We start from the raw sequence: 22688 nt of genomic DNA on the forward strand, positions 1-22688 counted from the left end.
TTTTGCTGGAATAGTTTCAGTCATCAAGACAGTCTGTATCGTCTTTGAATAGCTCTGATTTTCAAATAATTGTTTTTTTCTAACATTAAACCAAATCTGGGTCCTAATAACTGCCAACCACTGATCCTAACTTTATCCCCCTGTGGCCATAAAGAGCCCATCTAGTCCTGTCTTACATGACAGGCCTTCAGACATTTTAAGAAAGTAATCATATCATCCCCTAAGTCAGCCTAAACATGTCCAGATCTTCCAACTGCTCTTCCTATGACATGGCTTCACATCCTTGCGCCATCTTGCCTGCTTCTTTCTAAACACTCTCCTCTTTGGGTTCCTCTAAAAGTTTGATGTCAAGCCATGGTGCTCACAAGTCACCTGGTCAAAAAATGGGAAGCAAAGATGATCATCTGCCTCATTTTTAACAACTGTACTGTCATCTTATTCTCTACCATGCCAATGAATCCTCTCCCCCGACAAAGAGTTTTTATTTGAAAGATAATGAAATAAATGTTGTCATAGAAAGCAATGCAAGAAAGCTCTAGGGAAGAGAAAGCTTGCAAGAAGATACAAAGCATTTAGCACCCTTAGGATTTTCCTCAATGTTAGTTTATTAATGACTTCCATTAGCATGGAATAGTTTTATGGGAATAAAACCACAAAGCCGCATTCATACAGCTGATCTGGAACGTGAAACGATGCCCCGCTGTGTGAGTCCAGTGACAGCACCGAGGCCACTGCACCCCAGCACCTGGAATGGTCACTGCCCAGCCCTCAGACACTGGCCTCTACAGGAGTGAACTATGCCTCCAATCACTCCACCGGAAGTCTACACTTGGGCAGGAGGCAAACAATGAAGTGAAATGAATCTAGTTCATCAACAGAGACGTACCGTATAGTGTTTGTATACTGTGATTCATTTGGGCCTAACAAGCATTCCATGGGGATAAAACAATGGGCCCTGACACCTGACAGACACGGAGACAGAGGTGGACAGGAAGTGGAACGCCAGCCTGTCACACGGTGACAGCTGACATCAACATAGCTTCCCAGGCTCTCTCCCACGTGGAATTGCCTCTTCCTCCCGCCACGCCTTACATCATGAGAGTGTGTGGAAAGTTGTGAGCTAATCCACATGGTGTATTTTCATCATCCTAGCTCCCCCTAGACCAGGGGTCCCCAAACTTTTTACACAGGGGGCCAGTTCACTGTCCCTCAGACCATTGGAGGGCCAGACTATAAAAAAAACTATGAACAAATCCCTATGCACACTGCACATATCTTATTTTAAAGTAAAAAAACAAAATGGGAACAAATACAATATTTAAAATAAAGAACAAGTAAATTTAAATCGACAAACTGACCAGTATTTCAATGGGAACTATGGGCCTGCTTTTGGCTAATGAGATGGTCAATGTCTGGTTCCATATTTGTCACTGCTAGCCGTAACAAGTGATATGATGCGCTTCCGGAGCCGTGACGCATGCATCCCGCGTCACCAGAAGTAGTACTGTACATGAGCAACACCGTGCTTTGCAGTGCCGTCCAGGAGCACAGGATGCGGATGTATCCTGTGCTCCTCTCACTGACCACCAATGAAAGAGGTGCCCCTTCTGGAAGTGCGGCGGGGGCCGGATAAATGGCCTCAGGGGGCCGCATGTGGCCCACGAGCTGTAGTTTGGGGACCCCTGCCCTAGACCCTTGTTTAAAGCAGGGTTTCTCAACAGCAGCAACGCTGACATTTGGACCAGGTAAGCCTGCTGTGGCCGCACTGCAGGCTGTCTAGCCACACGGCTGGCTTCTACCCACTAGACAGCAGTAGCACCCCTCCTGTTGTGACAACCAGAATGTCTCCCAGTGCTGCCACATTTGGGGGTGGAGGAGGGCACAACCTCCATAGAATAAAAATCGCCGACTTAAAGGAAACCTACAGTAAATCCATTCGAATGGCTGTAGTGGTAACTTAACTGTGCGTTACAATAGTCTAGGAAGATGATTTCTTCTTGTACACAAACAATATGGCCATTAGCCTTGGAAAATACATATCTGCATTTTAGTAAAGTCTGCAGGTTCTGAAGGGATTACAACAAGCATCCTTTACCTCTGTCAACTGTCAAAGCACCAGGATGCTGTCTGTTTAGGACAAATGAGCAAAACCCAGCATCTGTCTTCTGTCTCTCTCCGTGGTCAGCCACTCCAACTGAGCCAGCCCCTCAACTCCTCCAGCCTCTGCCACCTGACTTACTGCCCCTTCCTTACAGCTCCATCCCTGGGCACCGGTCCCTTTAGATTCACGCTCAATCAGAGCTACTCTCAGAATCTATCAAACAATCAAAGAAAATAAGCAACCACTGTGAGGATAAAGGGCACTACAGAGCTTGTCTTTTAGAGTCGTGCAAGCCTTGGAGTCACAGCTACGACCCAGGTTAAGTGGGCACAGACAGGCTCGGGGCACTTCAACCTCTTCCTTTGCAGGGACAGACGCGCCTGTCCAGACCTCAGTTTTCTGCAGGTGGAGAAAGACCTTCTGAGAGGGAGGATACACAGTATGTATCCTAAAAACGTCTTCACGTGCCCAAGCAAATGCCGAAGAATTCACAACAGGAAATGTGGCAGAACCATGTTTTACCCAACAGGATGGAGACTGAGGGAGTTAGAAAGGAAATTCTGGAGGTTAGTTAAAAATTAAATATTCCACTTAAGTTTTCTAAGTTGTTAAGCCATGGCTAAGGAGGATGAATATTAGTTATTCGTATTTTAAAAGATAGTACTTCAGCATAAAGGTCATTTCAACCAATATAATTAAAAAGAAGTGTCTGAATTCTTCTTCAGGAATCACTTTCCTTATGTCAGAGGAAGTACTGTACGCCCTTTGAGATTTTTATTAAATTCCCCCAAGGACAGTATGCACAGCTTGCCTTAAAAAAACCCTGAGCCACCAGCAGTCATTTTTTTTTCTATGCCTGTGTGTATTTGGCCATAGGGAATGCTCTACTTCTTTCCTAAATGGAGTTGCTTATCCACAGCTCAAAAGGTAGGCTAAAACAAACAAACAAACAAACAAGAAACGGTTCCATCCTTCTTGGAATGTGATCTTGAAGCATTTATTATGTAATAGGCTCTCAACTCCATCTTCTGAGTCATCTTATCTAATGTTATTTCTTTAGTTCTTTAAATTTTCTTTGATTTGTGAACACAAAAAGTTTTTTTTTATGAGTTAAGAATAATCAATTAGTTCTTGGTGATGTCTGATTTACATTTCCAACTCACGAGCATGATGAATTTTTGGAATGTGTCTCTCTGGAAAGCATGCTGTATTTTTAATGAAAATATAATTTGGAGGATCCGAAGACTTGGGAACAGTAGTCTATAAATCAGCTTTCTTGGGCAGAAACCAATGACAAGTCATAGGAAAGTAGAGCATAGTATTTTACTTCAAATATCATGAGAAGGGGATATAACTCAGCCTGAAGCTGTTGAGAAGTCACTGGCATTAGGCCTACTGCTGATGAAAAAACAAGCCACCTGCTATCCCCTGAAACCTAACTAGAATAATACTAAAAGCTACAGAGAACATCCATTGCCCAAGTCTTGGATGCAAGAGTGTGATTGAGCACCTTCGCTTCTAGGAAGCACTACTTCATACCATGTAGTAATATTGCTGAAGGAATGAAGGGAACTTCTAAATTTAGTCTATTCTTTTTCATGTGTGCTAATGAAGAGTAAATGGTATGCAAAACCAAATCCATAATTGATCCAAAAAACTGATATCTCACCCAATGATTTTACTAGTTAAGAGAGTTGTAAGCACCAAAATTAAATCTCTCTTCTTACTGCTTCTTCTTACTCTTTGGCAAAGGTGCTAACGGTCAGTGAAAAGACCAAAAGGTTGGCAGCAGGAGGGGGAAGGAAAAACAAAGCCAGCAGCCACAGGATCTGCAAACTGAAAACCAGCTCTGAATAACAGAGTGAAAAACGCAAAGCTATTTGGGATCGTTAAAAGGCAGATATTATGTTCATCTGTCTAAGACTCTGATGTCTGATTGATTGATTTCACAGTTGTCTATAATGGGTAATGTGGAAAAGATGACAGAATTTGGCCATCCTAAACTCAAGAATACAGGGCTGTTAATTAACCAAAATAGAGCACTAATCACAAATAAAATTCCCTAAATGGCATTAAATAAAACATAAGTACTTTGAATGTGTCCAAGAATTACTATGTAATGTGCAACATGGTTTATCACACTAGATTCCTTCTATGTGTGCAGCACACGAAGGGGAGAGGAGGGTGGGATGGAAGGAGGGAAGGTAGAAATGAGGGAGGGAGGGAGAGGGAGAGAGAGGGAGAGAGAAGGAGAGAGAGGGACAGAGAGGGGGTAGAGGGAGGGAGGGACAGAGACCTCCCCCATTATCTCACCAAATGGAAGAACCCTGTCAAGAAACCTCTTTAACAACAGTTGGCTCTTGGTGTCAGAGAAGTAATGTTTAAAATCCTTTTTCTTACAGAAATATGAGTAAACCACGCACCTGAACTGTTTATTTTCCTCATATAGGTCAGCAGAAAACCTACAAAGGCTCTGAAACTTGCCCTTCTAATTCTAATGAGACAGGATGGAAAGTGTCACCTGTATTCCTGGCCTGAAAACTCAGCTTTCCTTGGGAACCAACTCAGCCTGAGAGCATTTTATAGATTATGATTAATGATTAACTAACTCTGCTTCTACTTTTCTGATCCCTGGCTGCCCAGTACCGCATAAAATGCATGACAATCAAAGAACACAAATAACAATTAATATGCATTGGAGCTTTGGGTGGGGAAAATGCTTCTTAAAATTTAAAAGAAAAAAAAAACACAAAGCAAGTGAAATTTCGAAAAGTTTTTCACAAACTTCCAGAGCTATTGGGCTACAGAAGGCTTTTCAAGAGACACCTGTTAGTCTTACCTAGAACAGAATAGGGAAGCCAATGAAAAGAAAAGGAAAGACTTACAAATGGTCTGACATTACAAGTTTGCCCAAAAAACGTGGGTCTTGAGCAAGCAATTTACCTTCAGCAGGGTAAGAAACAGGAAACCAGACTCATTTATAAGGAGGTTTAGCAATGGGCTGATACACTGACATTTCCTGGATCTACTGCAGGACTGGATGAGTACATTCTGCACAGGCTAGTTTTCTCCAGTATTCAATAATTAATATGTTTATCACCAAATGAATTTTATGTCATAAACTCTTCAGAGCAGGAATCACCTGGATTCCTGCAGTCTGGAAGCTGCATATACATTAAGCATGCTCTGAAAATTATGATGGTGCTAATATAGTGAAAAGGTTATGAAAACACAGGACTTATCCAGGTCAAGGCAGACTACCACCATTTTGAAATTTCTGAAGACTGCACTGACATGCATTCTGGTGTGCCTGAATGATTGCACCTCTGTCAAGGCCGTCTGTCTTTGGCTTGAAAATGAATTTGTCAGTTGGAATATATCTTAAATTTTCAAGCAGGAGTGCAGCCCACTTACAGAGAATGAACAATGTTTCCTCCAGTTACCACAAATAAAACTATTTTAGGAAAAGTAACTAGTTTTCAACTGAGACTCTCTAACAGGTGAAATTAAATTCATCTTAGGGGGGAACACTTCTGTATAAATTGTGGGCTGGAGCACAGAGATTCAACTACAAATCCAGAACTACCTGAGGTGATGTAGCTTTAATCCCAGGCCTGTGCTACCAGCTTTCTAACAGGGCTATGAGAGACCCACACAAAACCCAGGCCCCCCCATCCAAGCCTAGACTCAAGGAAGCTTTCTCTTTCACCTCAACCACCTGCTTTTTGTTTGCTCATTTGTTTTTTGTACGTTTTTCATGGATATACTCGTAAATGTGTAAGATAAGAAAACAAATCAAGAGGTAAAGCCCTGATTAGACAGCCTGCTTCACCCAAGCCAGGCAGAAAGAGAACTAATCGATATTTAGTACTTTGGACATATTGGTCCTATAAAGGTAAACAATAGCAATAAAACAGAAAAGAATTCTACTCGTCTTTATTTTGATCATCACCCTTATTATTATTTGGCTCCAGTTGATTATTGCTTTTCTTTAGGGCTTCCCAAATAGAGAGCCCAATCTGGGAACTAAATATAATTGCTCTGTGCCCCACCACAGCACAACTATAAACCAGCAGCCAATTCAAGAAAATCAAGATCAACATTTTCTTTGCAACCTCTGTTTTCAAGATTTGATCTCATACATAAGGTAAATTAAAATACTCTTTCATTTCAGGAGCTAATGTGAATTCTTAAACTACATCTTTTTAAAGGAAAAATAACTTGTAGAGGATGGTGGGGTTTTTTGTCCTGGTCGTAGTACATAGAATTTACATGCAATTCTAAGTTGGCTTAAGTTTTCAGGCTGTTTATTTTCATTACATTCATCACCCATACTAGCCACTGATCTCAGCTGGAGATGGATCTGTGAAATACAGTTGAAGCTAGAATATACTTCGGTCAGCACATAACCTTGGTGTTGACATCAGTCTAATAAACAGGTTAAATTGTCACAAAATTGATTTTTAAAATGTTATTTTCAGGCAATCGTTTCCCAAGTCTTTTTAGTTGCTGGACTGGGATTCACTATGAGATCTACAGCTTAGGTCTCATCCATTCAAATAAGCAGTCTCTTTCCATTTTCAAAAGCAAGCTCTGGCTTGGGCTTGCTACCTCCTTCCAGGTAACGTCAGGACCTTGGGCTCGCTTCCACCTGCGGGTGTGTTAGAACCCAGTCGCGGCACCCGGAGTCCTTCCCTGGACCCCTCCGAGGGCACATGTGGCAACCTAGAAAGAACACAACCCGAACACAAAACTTTCTGCCCGCAAACTACTGCGGTCGCCCCGCGATGAAAAGCGACAGAACACAGGGAATGGCGCGGGCTTTTGTTCCAGCGGTGCCCAGCTGGCAAGGTCAGGCCACAGCAGTCCTCCATCCCCAAAGGTCGGGGGAGATTTCGTGGGACTGAGATTTGGGAGCAACCTCTTTCTAAGCAATCCGCGCGTATAAACACTTGAAAAGGGGGCGTGGAGTAGACAAGGATGAAATCCTTATAGCCTTGCAAATCCTGCATTAGTCTTAGGTTCACAAAGTGAGTCTCCAGATCCACGGAAGAGTGCGAGGGGGGCGGGGAGAAGAGCCAAGGCGGACCCGAGAGAAATTGGTTCGAGGAGGGCGCGGGAGATACAGTCAAGACGCAGGGCCGGCCCCGCCTCCGGGTACAATCAGACAAACTACAGTGTGCCAGTGGTTTTCGGCTTCCTGTTTGTAAAGAGAGAACCGCCCTGCCTGACTCTGTAACACCCGTCCTTCCCCAAAACCAAATCCGCCTCTTCTTCGCGCGCCGGGCAGGCTCGGCTACCAGAGGAGCAGGGCGGGGCGGTCACAGGGAGGAGGCAGGGCCGGGGGGCGCCGCGCCCCTCCTAGCCGGCGGCCTCCGGGGCCAAGCTGGGCCGCGAGGCGGACAAAGCGTTTCCCGCTTCCTCCCCCACGGCCGCGTCCCAGAAGGGAGGGGAAAAGCGGGCGGGAGGGCTGAAGGAGGACAAGCTGGGAAAGAAAGGGGAGGAGGAAGGTGCTGCCGGCGGGACTGGGCAGGATCGCGCCCAGGAGGGAGGGGAGAGAGGAGGGGCTGGGCGGCCTCGGAGAACAGGGAGGAGGGCAGGATTCTAGAAGGCCAAGATAAACAAATTGTTCCTCTTCACGTGCGGGGCGGGGGAGGTGGAAAAGCATAGGGAGCAAATGCGGCGGCCTCGCCTCTTCCCCTCCCCCAAGCCGGCTCTTTGTCACCGAGCGCCGGCCGGAGCGCCCGGCGTTAGCCTGCGGCGGCGGCACCGGCACCACCCCCGGCGCCGATGACTCCCAGACCCGGGACGTGTGCGATTTATCAACCGCACACTGCGAGGGCCGCCGATCGAGGTGCGGTGTGCCGGAGAAACAGGAAAAGGCGCTCCGCACTCCCGGATTCCCACCACCCCGCCCGCTCCGCACACCCGCGGCTCCCTAACACGGGTGGCGAGGTGGGGGAAGGGGCTGCAGACACCTTTCCGAGCTTCCGGCCTGCCCCCACCCCCACCTCGAAAGGGGAGCTAAAGAACCTGAAAGAGGAGATAAGAGAAAGGATTCTACCCTCAGGGTTAGGGGGGTGGGAACTGCCCCTTCCTCCTCAAGAAGTTAAGCCATTGGCTGCTCAGTCTACCTTGAACCCACCCACCCAGCCATTTAAGACTCTTTCACCTCCCTGCTACCATCCACTCCTCAGGGTTTATTAGGCGGGCCTGGAAAGTTGGCGGGGTTGAAACATAGAGGTTCAGTGCACGCAAGTTTAAGAGGAGGCTACGCAATCCCCAGCGAAGTCGCGTGGTGGGGAGTTCTGGTGCAGACTGAGGACGCAGTTCTCCCCCCCCGCCCTATGGGGCTGTTGGACCCCCTCGACACTACCCGCTGCTCCACCTGCCGAGCCAGCCCCAGGTCTGCGGCCAGCATCCGCGCGCGTTCCCGCGAAGGCGCGCGCGCGCGCAGCCATTCTCGCTGGCTTCTCACCCACTTCAAAGTTCATTCACAAAACTCTCAGACTTTCTCAGCCCAAAGGGGGCAAGCCGGGGAGTGCAGGGCGAGAGCCTCTCGCGTCCCCCTCCTGTCCCCGTAGATTGAGGGACTGGTGCCCGCCCAGAATCTGCGACAGCATCAATTTCTCCCCGCACCCGACGGATGTGCGGGGAGGGGTGGGCGAAGGGGGACGGGTCTGGGAGGTGAGGAAGCATTGGCAGGGGTGGGGTGGGAGCAGTGAAGAGGAGGAGCGAGGTTTCAACTCTAGGTTCACTCTCTTTCAAATCAGTATCTAAGAAAAGGAGAGGGGAAAAAAACTTTTCTAGTGCCTCCCTCCGCCGCTCCTCCAGGCTCCCTCCGCCTCTCGCAGTCGTGACTGGCTTCTCCCCTCTCGCCCCCTCTTCCCCAAATCTGACAACCCTGACAGATTAACAGGTAACGGAGACCGCAGCTCTTACCCCTAGAAAAGTTGGCGTTAACCTTTCGACTTCAGCCCACCTCGACCACCGTGCAAATCAGACCCCGTCCCCCTTGTAAGAAGCTCCAGTCCCCCGCCCCCAAACGCGCGCGCGCACCCCATGCCCGCCGCCAGCGCGCCCTCACCATGATTAGCGTGTGGTTCCTCTGCTCCGCCGAGGCAGCCTCCGCATCTTGCTGGGGTTTGCTCTGGTGCTGCTGCTTGCCGGCGCCCGATTTCTTGGCCCTCTGCTCCAGGGTGCGCTGGTAGAGGCTCACGGTGTCCCGGCGCTCCAGCTCTAGCTGCTCCACCTGAGCCTGCTGGTACCTGTTCTCGCAGTTGACGTGGTGCCGCCGGCAGCCTTCGATGCGCTGGCGGAGCCGCTCCACTACGGTGCTGTGCTTGGGGACAGCCGCGGAGCCGCCGCCGGGGCCCCCGGAGCCGCCGCCGCAGCCGGCAGCGGGGTGATTGCTACTCGGAGCAGCTGGAGTACTATTGGGAGTATTATTCACACCGATCCCGGCCCCGGCGAGGCTGCTGTTCAGGCTACTGTTGATGCAAATACTACTGCCATTCGCGGCAGCAGCGGGGGCTGCGAAATCCCCCATCCTGCTCCCCGGGCACACTATTTTGGAAGAACTTTTTTTATCCACCCCCCCTATCAGCCTCCTCCTTGGGTCCAAGGATTAAAATAGTTTAAGTGGAACGCGGGGGAGACGCAAGCACATGGATGGAAACAGCGATCCCGACGGGGCGAAAAAAAGGGGGGAAAGATTTTGGGGTGGGTTTTTTGTTTCCTTTTTTGTAAAAACTGTAAAGATCAAGGAGAAAAAAGGGGGGCTCCGAATGCCACCAGACACCTATTAACAAAAAGAATCACAACAAACTAAGCCAGCTGCAAATCGGGTTGCAACTCAAGGGGAGATCCGCTCCTCGCCTGCTTTCTTTTCATAATCCATTATTTTCTAATAAATTCCAGGAGATTTCCGGTGGTTGGCAAGCATTTTCTCCCTACGTACCGAAAAACACACCCCATGTACACACACAAGCATATGCCTCCAGTGCAGACACGCGCGACACACACTCACTCCACACCGCATCGGAAAACGGCAAGCTTGCTTATTGCATTTTCCTTCCACAAAAAAGTTTTGGTGTTTATGCCGCCCCGTGTTCTCAAAGTACTTTGGCTGCTCAGTTGCATTTCAAACAGGATCCTAGATATCGAATCCTCGGGCTGGGGGAAGTAAACACATGGACAGTCCGAGGCGACTGCAAAAGTAGATCGGTGAAGTCCTTTGCAAAACGCCGCGCGGAGAGCAGCCCCTAACGCTCGGCTGGGCTGCCGCTGCCGCCGCTGCTCCTGCCACCATCACAATGATCAACTGCTCGCCGCCGCCGCCGCCTCCTCCTCCTCCTCCTCCTCTCGCTCCTCCACCTCCTCCTCCTCCATGCCAGCGGAGTGATATCAGGACGCGCGAGCTCAGTAAACACGACAGCGGCGGCGGCTGGAGGCCGTGAGACAAGCCCCGGGACACGGCGCAAAACCCGGCCCGGACTCTCACCCTGCAGGAGCGGGCGCGGCACGCACCGGCACCCGCCTCCCTAGCCTCGCGCTCTCCGCCCTTCCCACGCCCCCAAGCTCACTACAACCCAGGCGGGAACCGGAGCTGCCAGAGAAAAGAAAAAGAAAAATTCTGGTGTATCTCGGGAATGAATCAACTTTTGACGCGCGCGCGCGCACACACACAGGAGGTGGAGCAGGGGCTACATGGACGCGCCTGGCTGGATTTCCTTATTCCAAGCAAGGTATCAAGCAAGCCCAAGTTGTTATACATTTATGCATTATAGTGCAGAACTGCATGACCGGGCAGAAACGTTGAGGCTTCACAGCAGTTGTCTGTCATCCCTATCCATGTGGAAAGAAAAAGGCAAATGAGTGACTTGTTTTTAAAACCCAGGTAATAAGTCTTACCTAGTAATAACCCTCCTTATGGACATCTTTTTAAACTCCAGGCCAATCTTAACACACAAATACCTAATTCCGAACAAAAAGAAATAGGCACCAAAAAACTTGGAATATTATTTAATTCACTGTACATAATGATTGTTGTCATTAAGGCAATTATTGTTTTACTTACCCTTGGGAAAAAAAATTAAAATAAAGCAAGCAGGGACTTGGAGGTGATACTAACATAACAGTACATTTTAACAGACTGTTTTGAATACTAGGTGCTAATGACAAGCAGTAATTAAGGGCCCTTCGTAAATCAAGTGGAAAGATTGCAGATTTCATGGACTAGAACTATAGGAAAAACACAGCATTTCACAGTTTGTCATGACCAAAGCAAAAACAAGCAAAAATAACAGGCTTACTTTATTACTATATATATTTCTTTCTGTTTAAATGAATTCACAAGTACAATTAATATGGAATAGCAACCACAGAAAGCAATCAAAACTTTCCATCATCTTTCCAGATATTGACAATCTTAAAAAACAATTAAGGATCAGATGTAATATCCTTGAATCTGGACTTAACCCATCGCATAATTTAAAAAAAAAAACAACTAAATTGGATAAACAATGTTTCTGTGATAATCAGTAGGATAAAATCTTGATTGTGTGCTGTTAAAAATAAGGCATTTTGTATTATCTCAATAAATCTTATAGAATTAGTGTTTAGGATAAAAATACACCCCAGTTTTCTAAAATAGCCAGGAATAAAAGAATTTTGGATCTCATGCATTACTCATGAGATCTGATTTAAACCATCTTCATTTCTTGGCATCGCAGATTAGCATTGGATGCTATTTCTAACCTCATAAAGTAAGCACTAAGAAGCTATATTTTTCTCCAATTAATCAAGTTTGTATGGTAAACTATATCTTTAACATCCACTGGATTATATGATAAAATGGGCAGCAAAATATTGATTAACATGGTGTGAAGTTTTCTCTAAGTAGTGAAACCAATGTGGGACAGTATCTGTCATTGCAAGTTGTCATAATTTTTCAGAGGGCTAGTTAGTCAGCATACTGCCTTCTGTATCATAACTGCACCTCCAAGCCTGCTAGAAAATTAAACTGAATTAGTCCCGTAGCGAGAAGTCAGAGCATCATAAAATAACAGAGAAAATTATTTAAAATTTTAAGAAAAAGACTTCACAAAGTGACCTTTGTCTTTCACATATTTACTAAATAATATCTCTATTAATTCAGGAAACACAAGGCTTCACTGTAAAGAGGAAGCCATGACTCCACATTAATTCTGATCTCTCTTCACTGTAGTTGAATTCTTATCCTTCTTCCTACTCCATGTGCCTCCATCAGCCACACAAGATGACAATTGGATTTACAGAGGCAACAACTTGGAGGGTCTTGATTCGGTTTTGAGACTTGGGTTCTAATTCCAGCTTTTTCCTGTGCCTTTCAATTTAACTTTTCATTGAGAGTTTGTTATTCTGGGAGATAAAAAGCAACAACTGCCGTAACATGCATTCCCATCGAGCTGTTTACCTCTCCTATCATGAAGGGAAACCAAAAACACACAAGAATTGGCATCCTTCTCTTTGGGGGATCAGCAGGTAGAGAGGTATACTTGGAAGCTTTACCTTAGAGATCCCCAAGAATAAATGGAACGATTCTTGTATAGCCACAGTATAATTTGCTGCCCGAGTTTCATGCATGAATGGACTATACAAAAAAGAAAGGTTCACTGTTCATGAGTATGTGTACACATACACACACAGGCACCCATTTTTTATCTCGTCGAGAGGGTAGCAGTGACAGCCACAAGTTCCAAAACTAAAATGTGGGGAAAGGAAGGACTTTAAAACTGTGTGGAGACCAATAGAGGAAGAGTCTCTGAGGAAACTGATCTGTGCAGTACTCTACTATGACATACTTGAGGTCAGAAACCTCCTAATTGTGTAGGACAATTAGAGGAAAGAAACAGGAAATGAACAAGACTTGGGTCTTAAGCAACATCGGCAAGTCACCCTGATGTTGAGATGCTAATCTACTCCAGGCACCTTAGAAGAAGCAGAGGCCTTTATACTGGCTACTTCTAGACTCTCGGGATAGACCCCTGCAGGGTTGCCAGCTTTGTTGGTCACCATCCTAAAGAACTCCTTGAAAGTCACAGAGAAATCCAAGTTCTGGGAAACAGTTTTAGTCTCTTCCTACCAAGCGCTCTGATCGCATGACTATCTTGATCTTCCACGTGAGCCTGCTGTGGAAAAAAGCTTCTGGATCGGAGCTATGGGTGCATCATCAGTGCTGTTGCTCTAGAATGGCAAAGAAATCTGCTGAGATGCCACAGCAGAGATGAGAAGGAAATTACACGGCTACAGCCCCAGACGTTGATGATATCTCTGGATGCCAAAGAGAAGAAGGGCTTGATGAATTAGTACCTGTACCAGGTTGTCCTGAGGCTCTGGCTGGGAGCCAAAGGTGGCAGTTCTAAGGAGTTAAAGCAGATTCCCTTTTTTTTAGGCCAACTCTGTGTCATCCTCCCATGTCTGTCTGATAGGACCCAATGTCCTAGTGTTAGAGAAAAGGTCTTTGTATAGAAACTCCAGTGTATGTGCCACTTCTGCTGCCCTATTAATGTGGACAATAGAACTGGCTTCATAATTGTACCCTAAAAACATACTTAGCGACTAAGGTAGACTAGGAGCTTCTGCTTCCCACCTATTGTTAAGCAGACAGTTCTACATGCCCATACAGCATATAGAACATAGTCCCAACCTCACTGATGGCCAACCAGACTCCAGGCAGGAAAACGCAGTGATGGGACTAAGATGAAATGGGTGTGGGGACACACAAGAAAGGCTTGGGGGCAGGGTTAGGGGGCGCATGCTTGCAAGTCTAAGATGACTTCTCCAGAACTCACTCTGAAAACTGGGTAGAAGCAAGCCAACCAAAGGTCGGTGGCTGGTAGGCAGAGGGGAGCTAGGAACCAGCCAGATCGAGGCCCAGAGGCCTGTTGTGTCAGCAGGCCCACCAGCAGCGTCCTCTCACGGGATTGTGAGCGTGAGCGTGAAGAACCCTGAGGCTGAAGCTCGGAGATACGTGGAGCCAGCTCGTGAAGGCCACGCACTTGCACAAGTTTTGTCTGTCTCCTTGGGACAATGCCACTGTTGGAAGGATTCCAGCTGCTTCCCTCTTCTTACTTCGGCAGTGCAGTGCAGGTATTATTCTAGGGCTTTTTGGAATGCCTTGTGAAGAAGCGGGTCCTATACATTGTCTCGCCAGAAAAGCTTCTGAGCCAGTAAGTGGAGGAGGTGGTATGTACTGCATCTCTTTAAGATTCCTTACCACCCGGAAGGCCACAGGACACCTTGAAGTAGAGCATGCTGGACTTTGTTTAACCTAGCATTGCCCAAATCCTGGTAGGTCCCACGGAACAAAACACTGCAGAAAGCTCTGTGTAGGAGGGGATGAATTGAAGGCAGCTGTACACTCACTTATGTTCACAACATTGCCTGGGCAGGTAATCTGTGACAAAGACCACACTCCCCAGACTATCTTCTCTGCCCTAGTGCAGAGCACTAGCCAGAATCACTGAGGGCTCACGGCCCTTCCCTAACCTTGACTGGATGTGTTGAATTGTGACCTTAAAGGGGTGGAAAAAGAGCAATACAAAGGCAAAAGTCCCAGAAGGCTGACAGTGAGTAGCCCTTTCAGCATCAGTACTTTGAGTATGATATATAAAGGTCACATGTATTTAACTGGAAATTTTTTTTTTTTTTTTTGTATTTTTCTGAAGCTGGAAACGGGGATAGACAGTCAGACAGACTCCCGCATGCGCCCGACCGGGATCCACTCGGCACGCCTACCAGGGGGCGACGCTCTGCCCCTCCGGGGCGTCGCTCTGTTGCGACCAGAGCCACTCCAACGCCTGGGGCAGAGGCCAAGGAGCCATCCCCAGCGCCCGGGCCATCTTTGCTCCAATGGAGCCTCGGCTGTGGGAGGGGAAGAGAGAGACAGAGAGGAAGGAGAGGGGGAGGGGTGGAGAAGCAGATGGGCGCTTCTCCTGTGTGCCCCGGCCGGGAATCGAACCCAGGACTTCTGCACGCCAGGCCGACGCTCTACCACTGAGCCAACCAGCCAGGGCTGGAAATTTTAATTGTGTAATATCTTTAAAGATAGAGTTTCATTACTTTTGAAGCATGTACTCTGTCTAGTCTAACAATTACTGGCCCCTTGGAGCTATTTTAATAAGCACGTTCTCCTTAGTAAACCAGCTGTATGTAGGTGACATCCCCTGTGGACCAGGGACATTTTAAAAGTTTGTTTCCTTAAGTATTTAAAAATTCTTAGCAAGACCTTGTTTACATGATTAATTTTCACTTTTTATGAAGAAGGGGTTTACTAAGTTCTAGACCATGTCATAAATTTTGAGAAAAATATGAATTATTGGAGTTTATTTTCTTATTCATTTATTTTAATATATACATATAAGAGTTTTATGGTTGTTAGGAGAAAGGCTGTCTAAAGTCCATGGCAGACACATTTTTTAAAAGCCTATTTCTGTTTTACATATACCTCTACTCTCAGGGCTAAATAATTTGATATAATAAAGCATTTACCTGGAAGAAGGTCGGCTTCCAAGGAAGATGTTAAAGACTTTTGAAACTTGGGGGGAAATATTTAGGGAATCTTTTATGTATTGGAGGAGTATCAGCAGACAAACTGTTAACTTTTGAAACAATTATTTAACAAATAAAGAACTGAGTAATTGTGACTTTTTCTTATAGATATTTACTGGTGATCAGTAATAGCATAGGGTATAATTTTAATGGCAGACTCATTGAAAACTTGCTCTTTTCCAGGGTTTATTATTAGCTCCCCACTGCACTGGTATTAAAATAGTAGAGTCCGAATTCATGTGGTGTAAGGTCTGTCCCCAGGACACACACTATTGAAGGAATGTGACCTGCCGTCGGCTCCTCAGTTTGCTTCCAGTGTTAAGATTCTACATTTTTGTGAAACTGAAATTACTGCATTTTAGCTGGTTCGCGCTTGAACAGAAGCCTGTTGCCATTCTGTTTAGAAGGGATTCAGCTCTGGAGTCATCCTTCCAGAAGGCTGTCCTGGGCAGGCCTCCCTCAGTCCTCATTCTCGGGGCTCTGAGAACCGGGAGCACTTCTCTCTGTCTTGGCACTTACATCGTCACCTTGCATTGCAACGGTCTGCTCACCTGTCTGCCTCTCAGTTGTGTTTTGTCAGTGTTTGGCACTCATGTAGGGCTGGGCGTGACAGAGCTCTGTCACTGCGTTTGGGGAAGAGTAACGTGAAGGACCGAGCAGTTCACAGTTTATCAGTTACGAAGCTGGAAAGGGTGTTGTGACCAGTCCTGGACAGGAGTCCCAGAGGAGATGAATGCTAGGAACCATTCTGCAGAAACCATTTGAATGCAATATAAGAAAATCATAGTAAGATGTGACTTGTTTTTCAAAATGCTGTTTCTTAGGCACTTGGGGTACTGTATGAGTTGTCTTGGAGAGGCACGGGGTGGAAGAGAGGTGAAGAGGTAGGCCAGCCTCATGCTCTGCTGTCTGTCGGCAAGGGGAAGGGCTCACACCTATGGTCCATTCATCTGCCGTGTGTCAGATACGAGGCAAGGCTTCTTCCAGATGTTCACCCCAACAGCCCGAGGGTGTGCACAAACCAGAGCTGCCTCAACTGTGCTCTTAACATGAATTCTGCTCCCTGCTCTTCTATTCCCTTCGTCTGTCCATCAGGGCTTGGCAGGTCTGTTCTGGAGTTGCTGAGAGGAATGTACCAAACCTTGAGTGCTTCTTCTACTTCATGGATAATGGCAGGGTTTTAAGGTTGTTACAACCACATGCCTGAGAAAGATGTAACACCACTATATTACCGCTCCCACCTTCTAGATGAGAGAACAAAGGGGTGGAGAGTTTATATAACTTGCATTTACGTCAGCTCCAAAGCCTCCATCCTAGGCACCTGGATTCCCCTTTGGGTTGTTCGGTCACTACTGTCGGGACTCTGTAGCCATTCTGTCACTGCTATTGTCATTCATTCAGCAAATATTTATTGAGGATTGACAAGCCCTGTGTTAGGCATAAGGAATGCATTCCTGAACAGAAACATTTTCCTCCCCAGGGGCACTTAATAATCTAGCGGGGGGGGGGGGGGGAGGAGAAGGCCGCGTAAGCATTACAGCAGGCTCACAATAAGAAAAGTATAGTCAGCTCTCGACTGACCTGAGTTTGAGGGAGGGCTAGGATAAGGTGTGTTACAGTTCACACGCAACTGGTAAGAAGGGGATTGGGAAAAACAACTCACCTGAGCTTAGTTAGAATCACACGCAAATATGAAGGAAAGGTTTACTGCCCTACACGTCATTGAAAAGATATAAAATAATAAGACACAACAGTTTAAGAACACAGAGCCTCGGCCCTGGCCAGTTGGCTCAGTGGTAGAGCGTCGGCCTGGCATGCAGAAGTCCCGGGTTCGATTCCCGGCCAGGGCACACAGGAGAAGCGCCCATCTGCTTCTCCACCCCTCCCCCTCTCCTTCCTCTCTGTCTCTCTCTTCCCCTCCCGCAGCGAGGCTCCATTGGAGCAAAGATGGGCGGGGCGCTGGGGATGGCTCCTTGGCCTCTGCCCCAGGCGCTAGAGTGGCTCTGGTCGCGACAGAGCGACGCCCCGAAGGGGCAGAGCATCGCCCCCTGGTGGGAAGAGCGTCGCCCCCTAGTGGGCGTGCCAGGTGGATCCCGGTCGGGCGCATGCAGGAGTCTGTCTGACTGTCTACCCCCGTTTCCAGCTTCAGATAAATACAAAAAAAAAAAAAAAGAACACAGAGCCTCATATTTCACTGTTGTATGAAAACTCGCCCAAAGGTATCTGTTTAATGGTTTGATGGTGTCTGGTCCCCGGCTGCCTGCTCCCTTTTTAACATTGGAACAAAGCCTAGGCAACATGGGTTTGTCTCCCAGCAAACTGCATTCTTCACTGCTGCTCTTGTAGACAGTCTAGGTCAGCGGTTTTTAAGCCACATGGAGTCCGAAGAATTCCCTCCGCGGGGCCTGAGGCCTGTCATAGGTGGGCAGAAGAACTGGTTGGCTCTTGGCTCCTCTTCAACTCAACCGCCTTCTCTTTCAATGTGGAGTAAGATTTCCTTTGAATGAGGGGTTCCACAGCTAAAAAGAGTTTGGAATATTGTTCTATGTTTCATCTTGTTTTTGCGGGCAAACTCTCTCTCCTCCACCCATTCGCCACCCTCCATCCCACACAGAGTATCACTTCCTCCTCCTCTCCTGGAGGGCACCAAACCCTGGTTCACATCGCCTCCGAAATGGTTAACTTTGGCTCCAGGGTTTTAATGATCCACTTGCTTAACGTCAGCATCCTCAATTTTTTTCTTCATGTGTCCTCTGAGTTGGGCCGCTTAAGGATGGTCCAACCAAGTGTGTGATAGGATGAAGAAAACTGTGTTTTCTAGAACCCCAGTGGGGAGTGCTGTGCGCGTTCAGAAGCAATACCAGGATTCTCTGCCTGTGTGGGAGTGGGTGGTGTTAGCCAGACCCCAGAGTCACGCAAAGGCCGATGGTTAAACCTGCCTGCTCGGAAGGGTGTGTCCTTTTATCCCAAGGCTTCTGTCTTGCTGAGTGGGGTGGGAAGTCTGGGACTGCGGAGGGGAGACAGCTCCCAGTGACTATTTTTCTCCCACTACCCTCAGTTTCTCCTTAGAGCAAATGCCAAACAAAGTGACTCCATGGGCCACCACATGACGACCCTACTCAGGTCATCCACATACCTTGGTCTGGTTATACACTGGCCTTTGGTAAGGCCAGAAAAAAATTGGAAATGCAACAATTTTAGGAACAGTGCATCAGTGCCCATGAGATTCAAAGCAAAGGTCTCAGCTTTGGCTGCCACGCCCTCCATTTGTTTTGTATCCCCTCCTGCCCGTTCTCTGTTAGAGACCATTTCAGCATGGGAGAGGCAAAAAGTCTGTGACACCTCAGCTGCCATAAGGAACAGACCCGGCTCGGCAATGAAGCCGTGGCTGGGAAGGGCCACCTGGGACAGGGGAAGTTCATTGATCCAGTTCTGCTCAGTGGTGGGCGAGTCACTGACAGATGCTGCAAGAAGACAAAAGGAGAAGGCTACCATCCGGCCTTGAAGTGGAAACAGAGTGGCATCTGTTGGTTACAATGAAGTTTATGTACATAGTCATCTTATAGCTTGATGTTACACTGATTTGTACTCATTCAATACTTTTTCCCCTACAAAAGCACTGGTGTTTTGTTTCATTTTGTTTTTAAACTATGTTAACCCACCTTAAGTACTCTTGTTTTGGCTTCTCAATTAATACGCCGCCCATGTCATCCGATAACAGATCCCCTTTGTATCTTTTCAAAATCCTCCTACCTCCATTCTCAGCTCATGAAGTTTGCAGAAGAGAGAGGTGACTGAGCCTCCCCTGGGTCCAGGGGCATGTTGGTCCCCCAGATCACCCCCCTCTTGACCACAGTGATTGACTGAAAGATATTTGACTCGGGTTGGTCCACTTCAAGCTTTTTCTGGGAATTCTGTTGGAATTCCCAAAAAAGGAACATTTTCTCATCCAGAAATCATGGAAGTGAAGGACTAACAGCCTGCAACTGCCTGGGGCCAGTTTGCTAGAACATGGACAAAGACTGTTGGAAAATAAAGCCAATCTAGAGAAACACAGAACTAAGAAACAGACAGAGTCCTCATGACACCATTTCCATCCTGGATTCAGTTGGACCCAAAGCCTGAAGGGGATGGGGAAAATAAAGTATATTATATCATACCCTCAAATAGGCAACTGTTAAATGAGTCATCTTCCACTATACTGATCAACATTAGAAGAATTTCATGACTTAGTGTTGATTTTTAAAAAGCAGGCTATATAACATATTACAAAAATACTCATAAAATTATGTCATTTCATATATATAAATCTAGCAAACTCTAGAAAGCTAGTTAAACATTATTCTGGGATTTTAGGTGTTTCTTACTATCATTTATTCTTTTCTGTACTGCTTTAATTGTATATGTATACTATATAACAAAGAGAAATAAATGAAAACTTTCTATCTTTTAGAAAAAAAGAAAAATAGAGAAAGGAAAATAGAAAAGAGGAAGAATCTGAAGAGAAAGAAGAACAGGAGTGTGTGCAGTCTGAAGTTTGCTAGGTGGCTCAGGAAAAGATTCCAGGAGAAGGTGATACCCTCTCGTGAATCTTCAAAAGGTGTTTTCCAGGTGGGCAGATGAGGGGAGGGCATCCAGGCTAATGAGACAGCAAAGGAGGAGGCTCAAAAAAGTGCGAGGCCGTGTTAAGCAATAAGTTTTCTGATTGAGCTAAATAAGCGTCAGTGAGTTAGCCATTTTATCTTAATAACTAGGGCAGAGTCCATTAAAGTCCATGTTAACACAAGGCATTTCATATCAGCACTGCGTACGGGATGTATGAGGGAAAAGAAGAGTACTGTGTCTCAAGCACACTGGTCTCTACACACAATTGCTTAACCACATCTCTCCTCCAAGCTTTAATACATATCTTCAGCTTAATATGTCTGAAGCAAAACTCTTGATTTCTTCTTCAAATCTGCTCCTCCTCTGTGGTAGTTAATTTTCTGTGTCAACCTGACTGGACCATGGGATGCCCAGATATTTGGTGTAACATTATTCTGGGTATTTCTTTTCTTTTTCTTCTCTTCTTATTTTTTTATTAAGTGAGAGTCAGGGAGGGAGAGAGACAGACATCCACATGCACCCTGATTGAGATCCACCCAGCAAGCCCCCTACCAGAGGATGCTCTGCCTGTCTGGGGCCATTGCTCCATTGCTCGGCAACTGAGCTATTTTAGAGCTTGAGGTGGGGCTGTGGAGCTATCCTCAGCACCTGGGGTCAACTTGCTTGTACCATTCAAGCCATGGCTGTGGGAAAAGAAGAGAGAAGGGGGAAGAGGAGAAGTGGAAAAGCAACTGTTTGCTTCTCCTGTGTGCCCTGACCGAAAATCCTGGGACTTCCACATGCCGGCCAACGCTCTACTGCTGAACCAACTGGCCAGAGCCTATTCTTGATGAGATTAACATTTAAATCAAAAGACAGTGAAGCAGATTGTCCTCCCAAATGTGGGTGGGCTTCATCCAATCAGTTGAAGGCCTGAATAGAATAAAACAGCTGACCTTCCTGTAAGTAAGAGAGAATTTCTCCTGCCTGACTGTCTTCAGACTGGAACATCAGATTTTTTCCTGCCTTTACCCTTAAATGTAAATACATTGGCCCTTCCTGGGGCCATAAACCAGCCGACCTTGGGATTGAATCTACAGCATCAGCTCCTTGAGTCTGCAGTTTGCTAACACACCATGCAGATATGGGGGACTTATTAGCCTCCATAATCATGTGAGCCATGTCCTATCTACCTGCCTATCTGTCTATCCATGTCTGTCTGTATATCTATCTATCTATCTATCTATCTACATATTTTATTGGTTCTGTTTCTGGAGAACCTTGACTAAAATATTCTTCCTTTCCAGCATCCTCATAACATAAAAAATGGCAAAATGAATGTATTGATGCCTTGATATAAAAACCTTGGGGTGATTATTGACTCTCCTCTTTCTCTCACACTTATTATAATCCAGCCCAGAGAAAATCATGTCAGCTTTCCCTTTAAAATATCTCCAGAACTGGACCATCACTTATCTTGCCTCCTGCTACTGTCATGGTCTAAACCTCCCTTGTCCCTCAGCAGGCCCAATGGAGCAGTGCCTTCACTGGGCCCCCTGCCCCCTGACAGTCAGCTGTCCACACAGCAGCCACCGTGTTCCTCCACGACCATGTCAGATCATGGCCGTCCTCTGCTCACAACCCACAATGGTCCCCAGCTCACGCAGGGCAGAATCCCAGTCCTCACCATGGCCTGCAGCCCCCGCGGGGCCTGGCTCCCCTCTCCCTCACCGGTTCCATCTCCTTCTATTCCTACTCTGGCTCACTCGGCTTCCTGGCACCCTAGCCTCATGGCAATAGGCCAGGCTTCTTTCTGTTGAAATGTTCTATTCTCGGGTGTCTGTAGGGACGAGCCTCACTCCTTCAGGTGTGCTTCCCAGAGATCTTCCCTGCCATCTTATGTGAAGTAACCCCCGCCATCGCCTACATCCTCTCCCCCTTCTTTGAGCCACATTTCACCCCCAAACATATAGAGCATCTTATTCATTTTATTTACCTTTCAAATCTCCTTCTGGAGCAGGAGGCCCATGAAAGCAGACAGTGAGCCTCGTTTCTGCATCCCCTGCCTGTGGAGCAGAGGCCGGCGCACAGGGGCCACTCAATACCTGTTTGCCGAGGATCGAATTTTCTTTCGGTACATGGAAGGAAACAAGGTCCTTCTGGTGTTAATACTAGTTGCCATTTATTGAACACATCCTCTTGAGCACTATGCCACGCTTTTTAACATGAATTCATTCATTTAGTCCTCACAATAACCCCAGGGGGTGCGCCACATTTTCTGAATGAGGAAACTGAGGTGGAGATAACTGTAGTGATGCCACACGGCTGACGAGGCCAACCGCAGACACCGGGCTTACCCACCAGTTCTCCCATCCAGAATGTACTTCTTGCAAATTCATTAACAGACACT

The 22688-nt window shown here is 46.8% G+C and overlaps 1 protein-coding gene across 2 annotated transcripts in view; it reads right to left on the bottom strand.

Annotated features, from left to right (window-relative positions):
* MAML3 (mastermind like transcriptional coactivator 3) overlaps positions 1–10480 on the bottom strand; it is a 410214-nt gene extending 399734 nt beyond the window's left edge. For both annotated transcript variants that reach the window (XM_066385451.1, XM_066385440.1), the window contains exon 1: positions 9189–10480. In XM_066385451.1, the coding sequence (XP_066241548.1) occupies positions 9189–9650 (462 nt within the window). In that variant the 5' untranslated portion in view covers positions 9651–10480. The remainder of the gene's footprint in view (positions 1–9188) is intronic.
* Positions 10481–22688: the final 12208 nt, after the last annotated feature.

The sequence above is a fragment of the Saccopteryx leptura genome, chromosome 1 (genome assembly GCF_036850995.1).
Source record: "Saccopteryx leptura isolate mSacLep1 chromosome 1, mSacLep1_pri_phased_curated, whole genome shotgun sequence".
NCBI classification, from domain to species: Eukaryota; Metazoa; Chordata; class Mammalia; order Chiroptera; family Emballonuridae; genus Saccopteryx; species Saccopteryx leptura.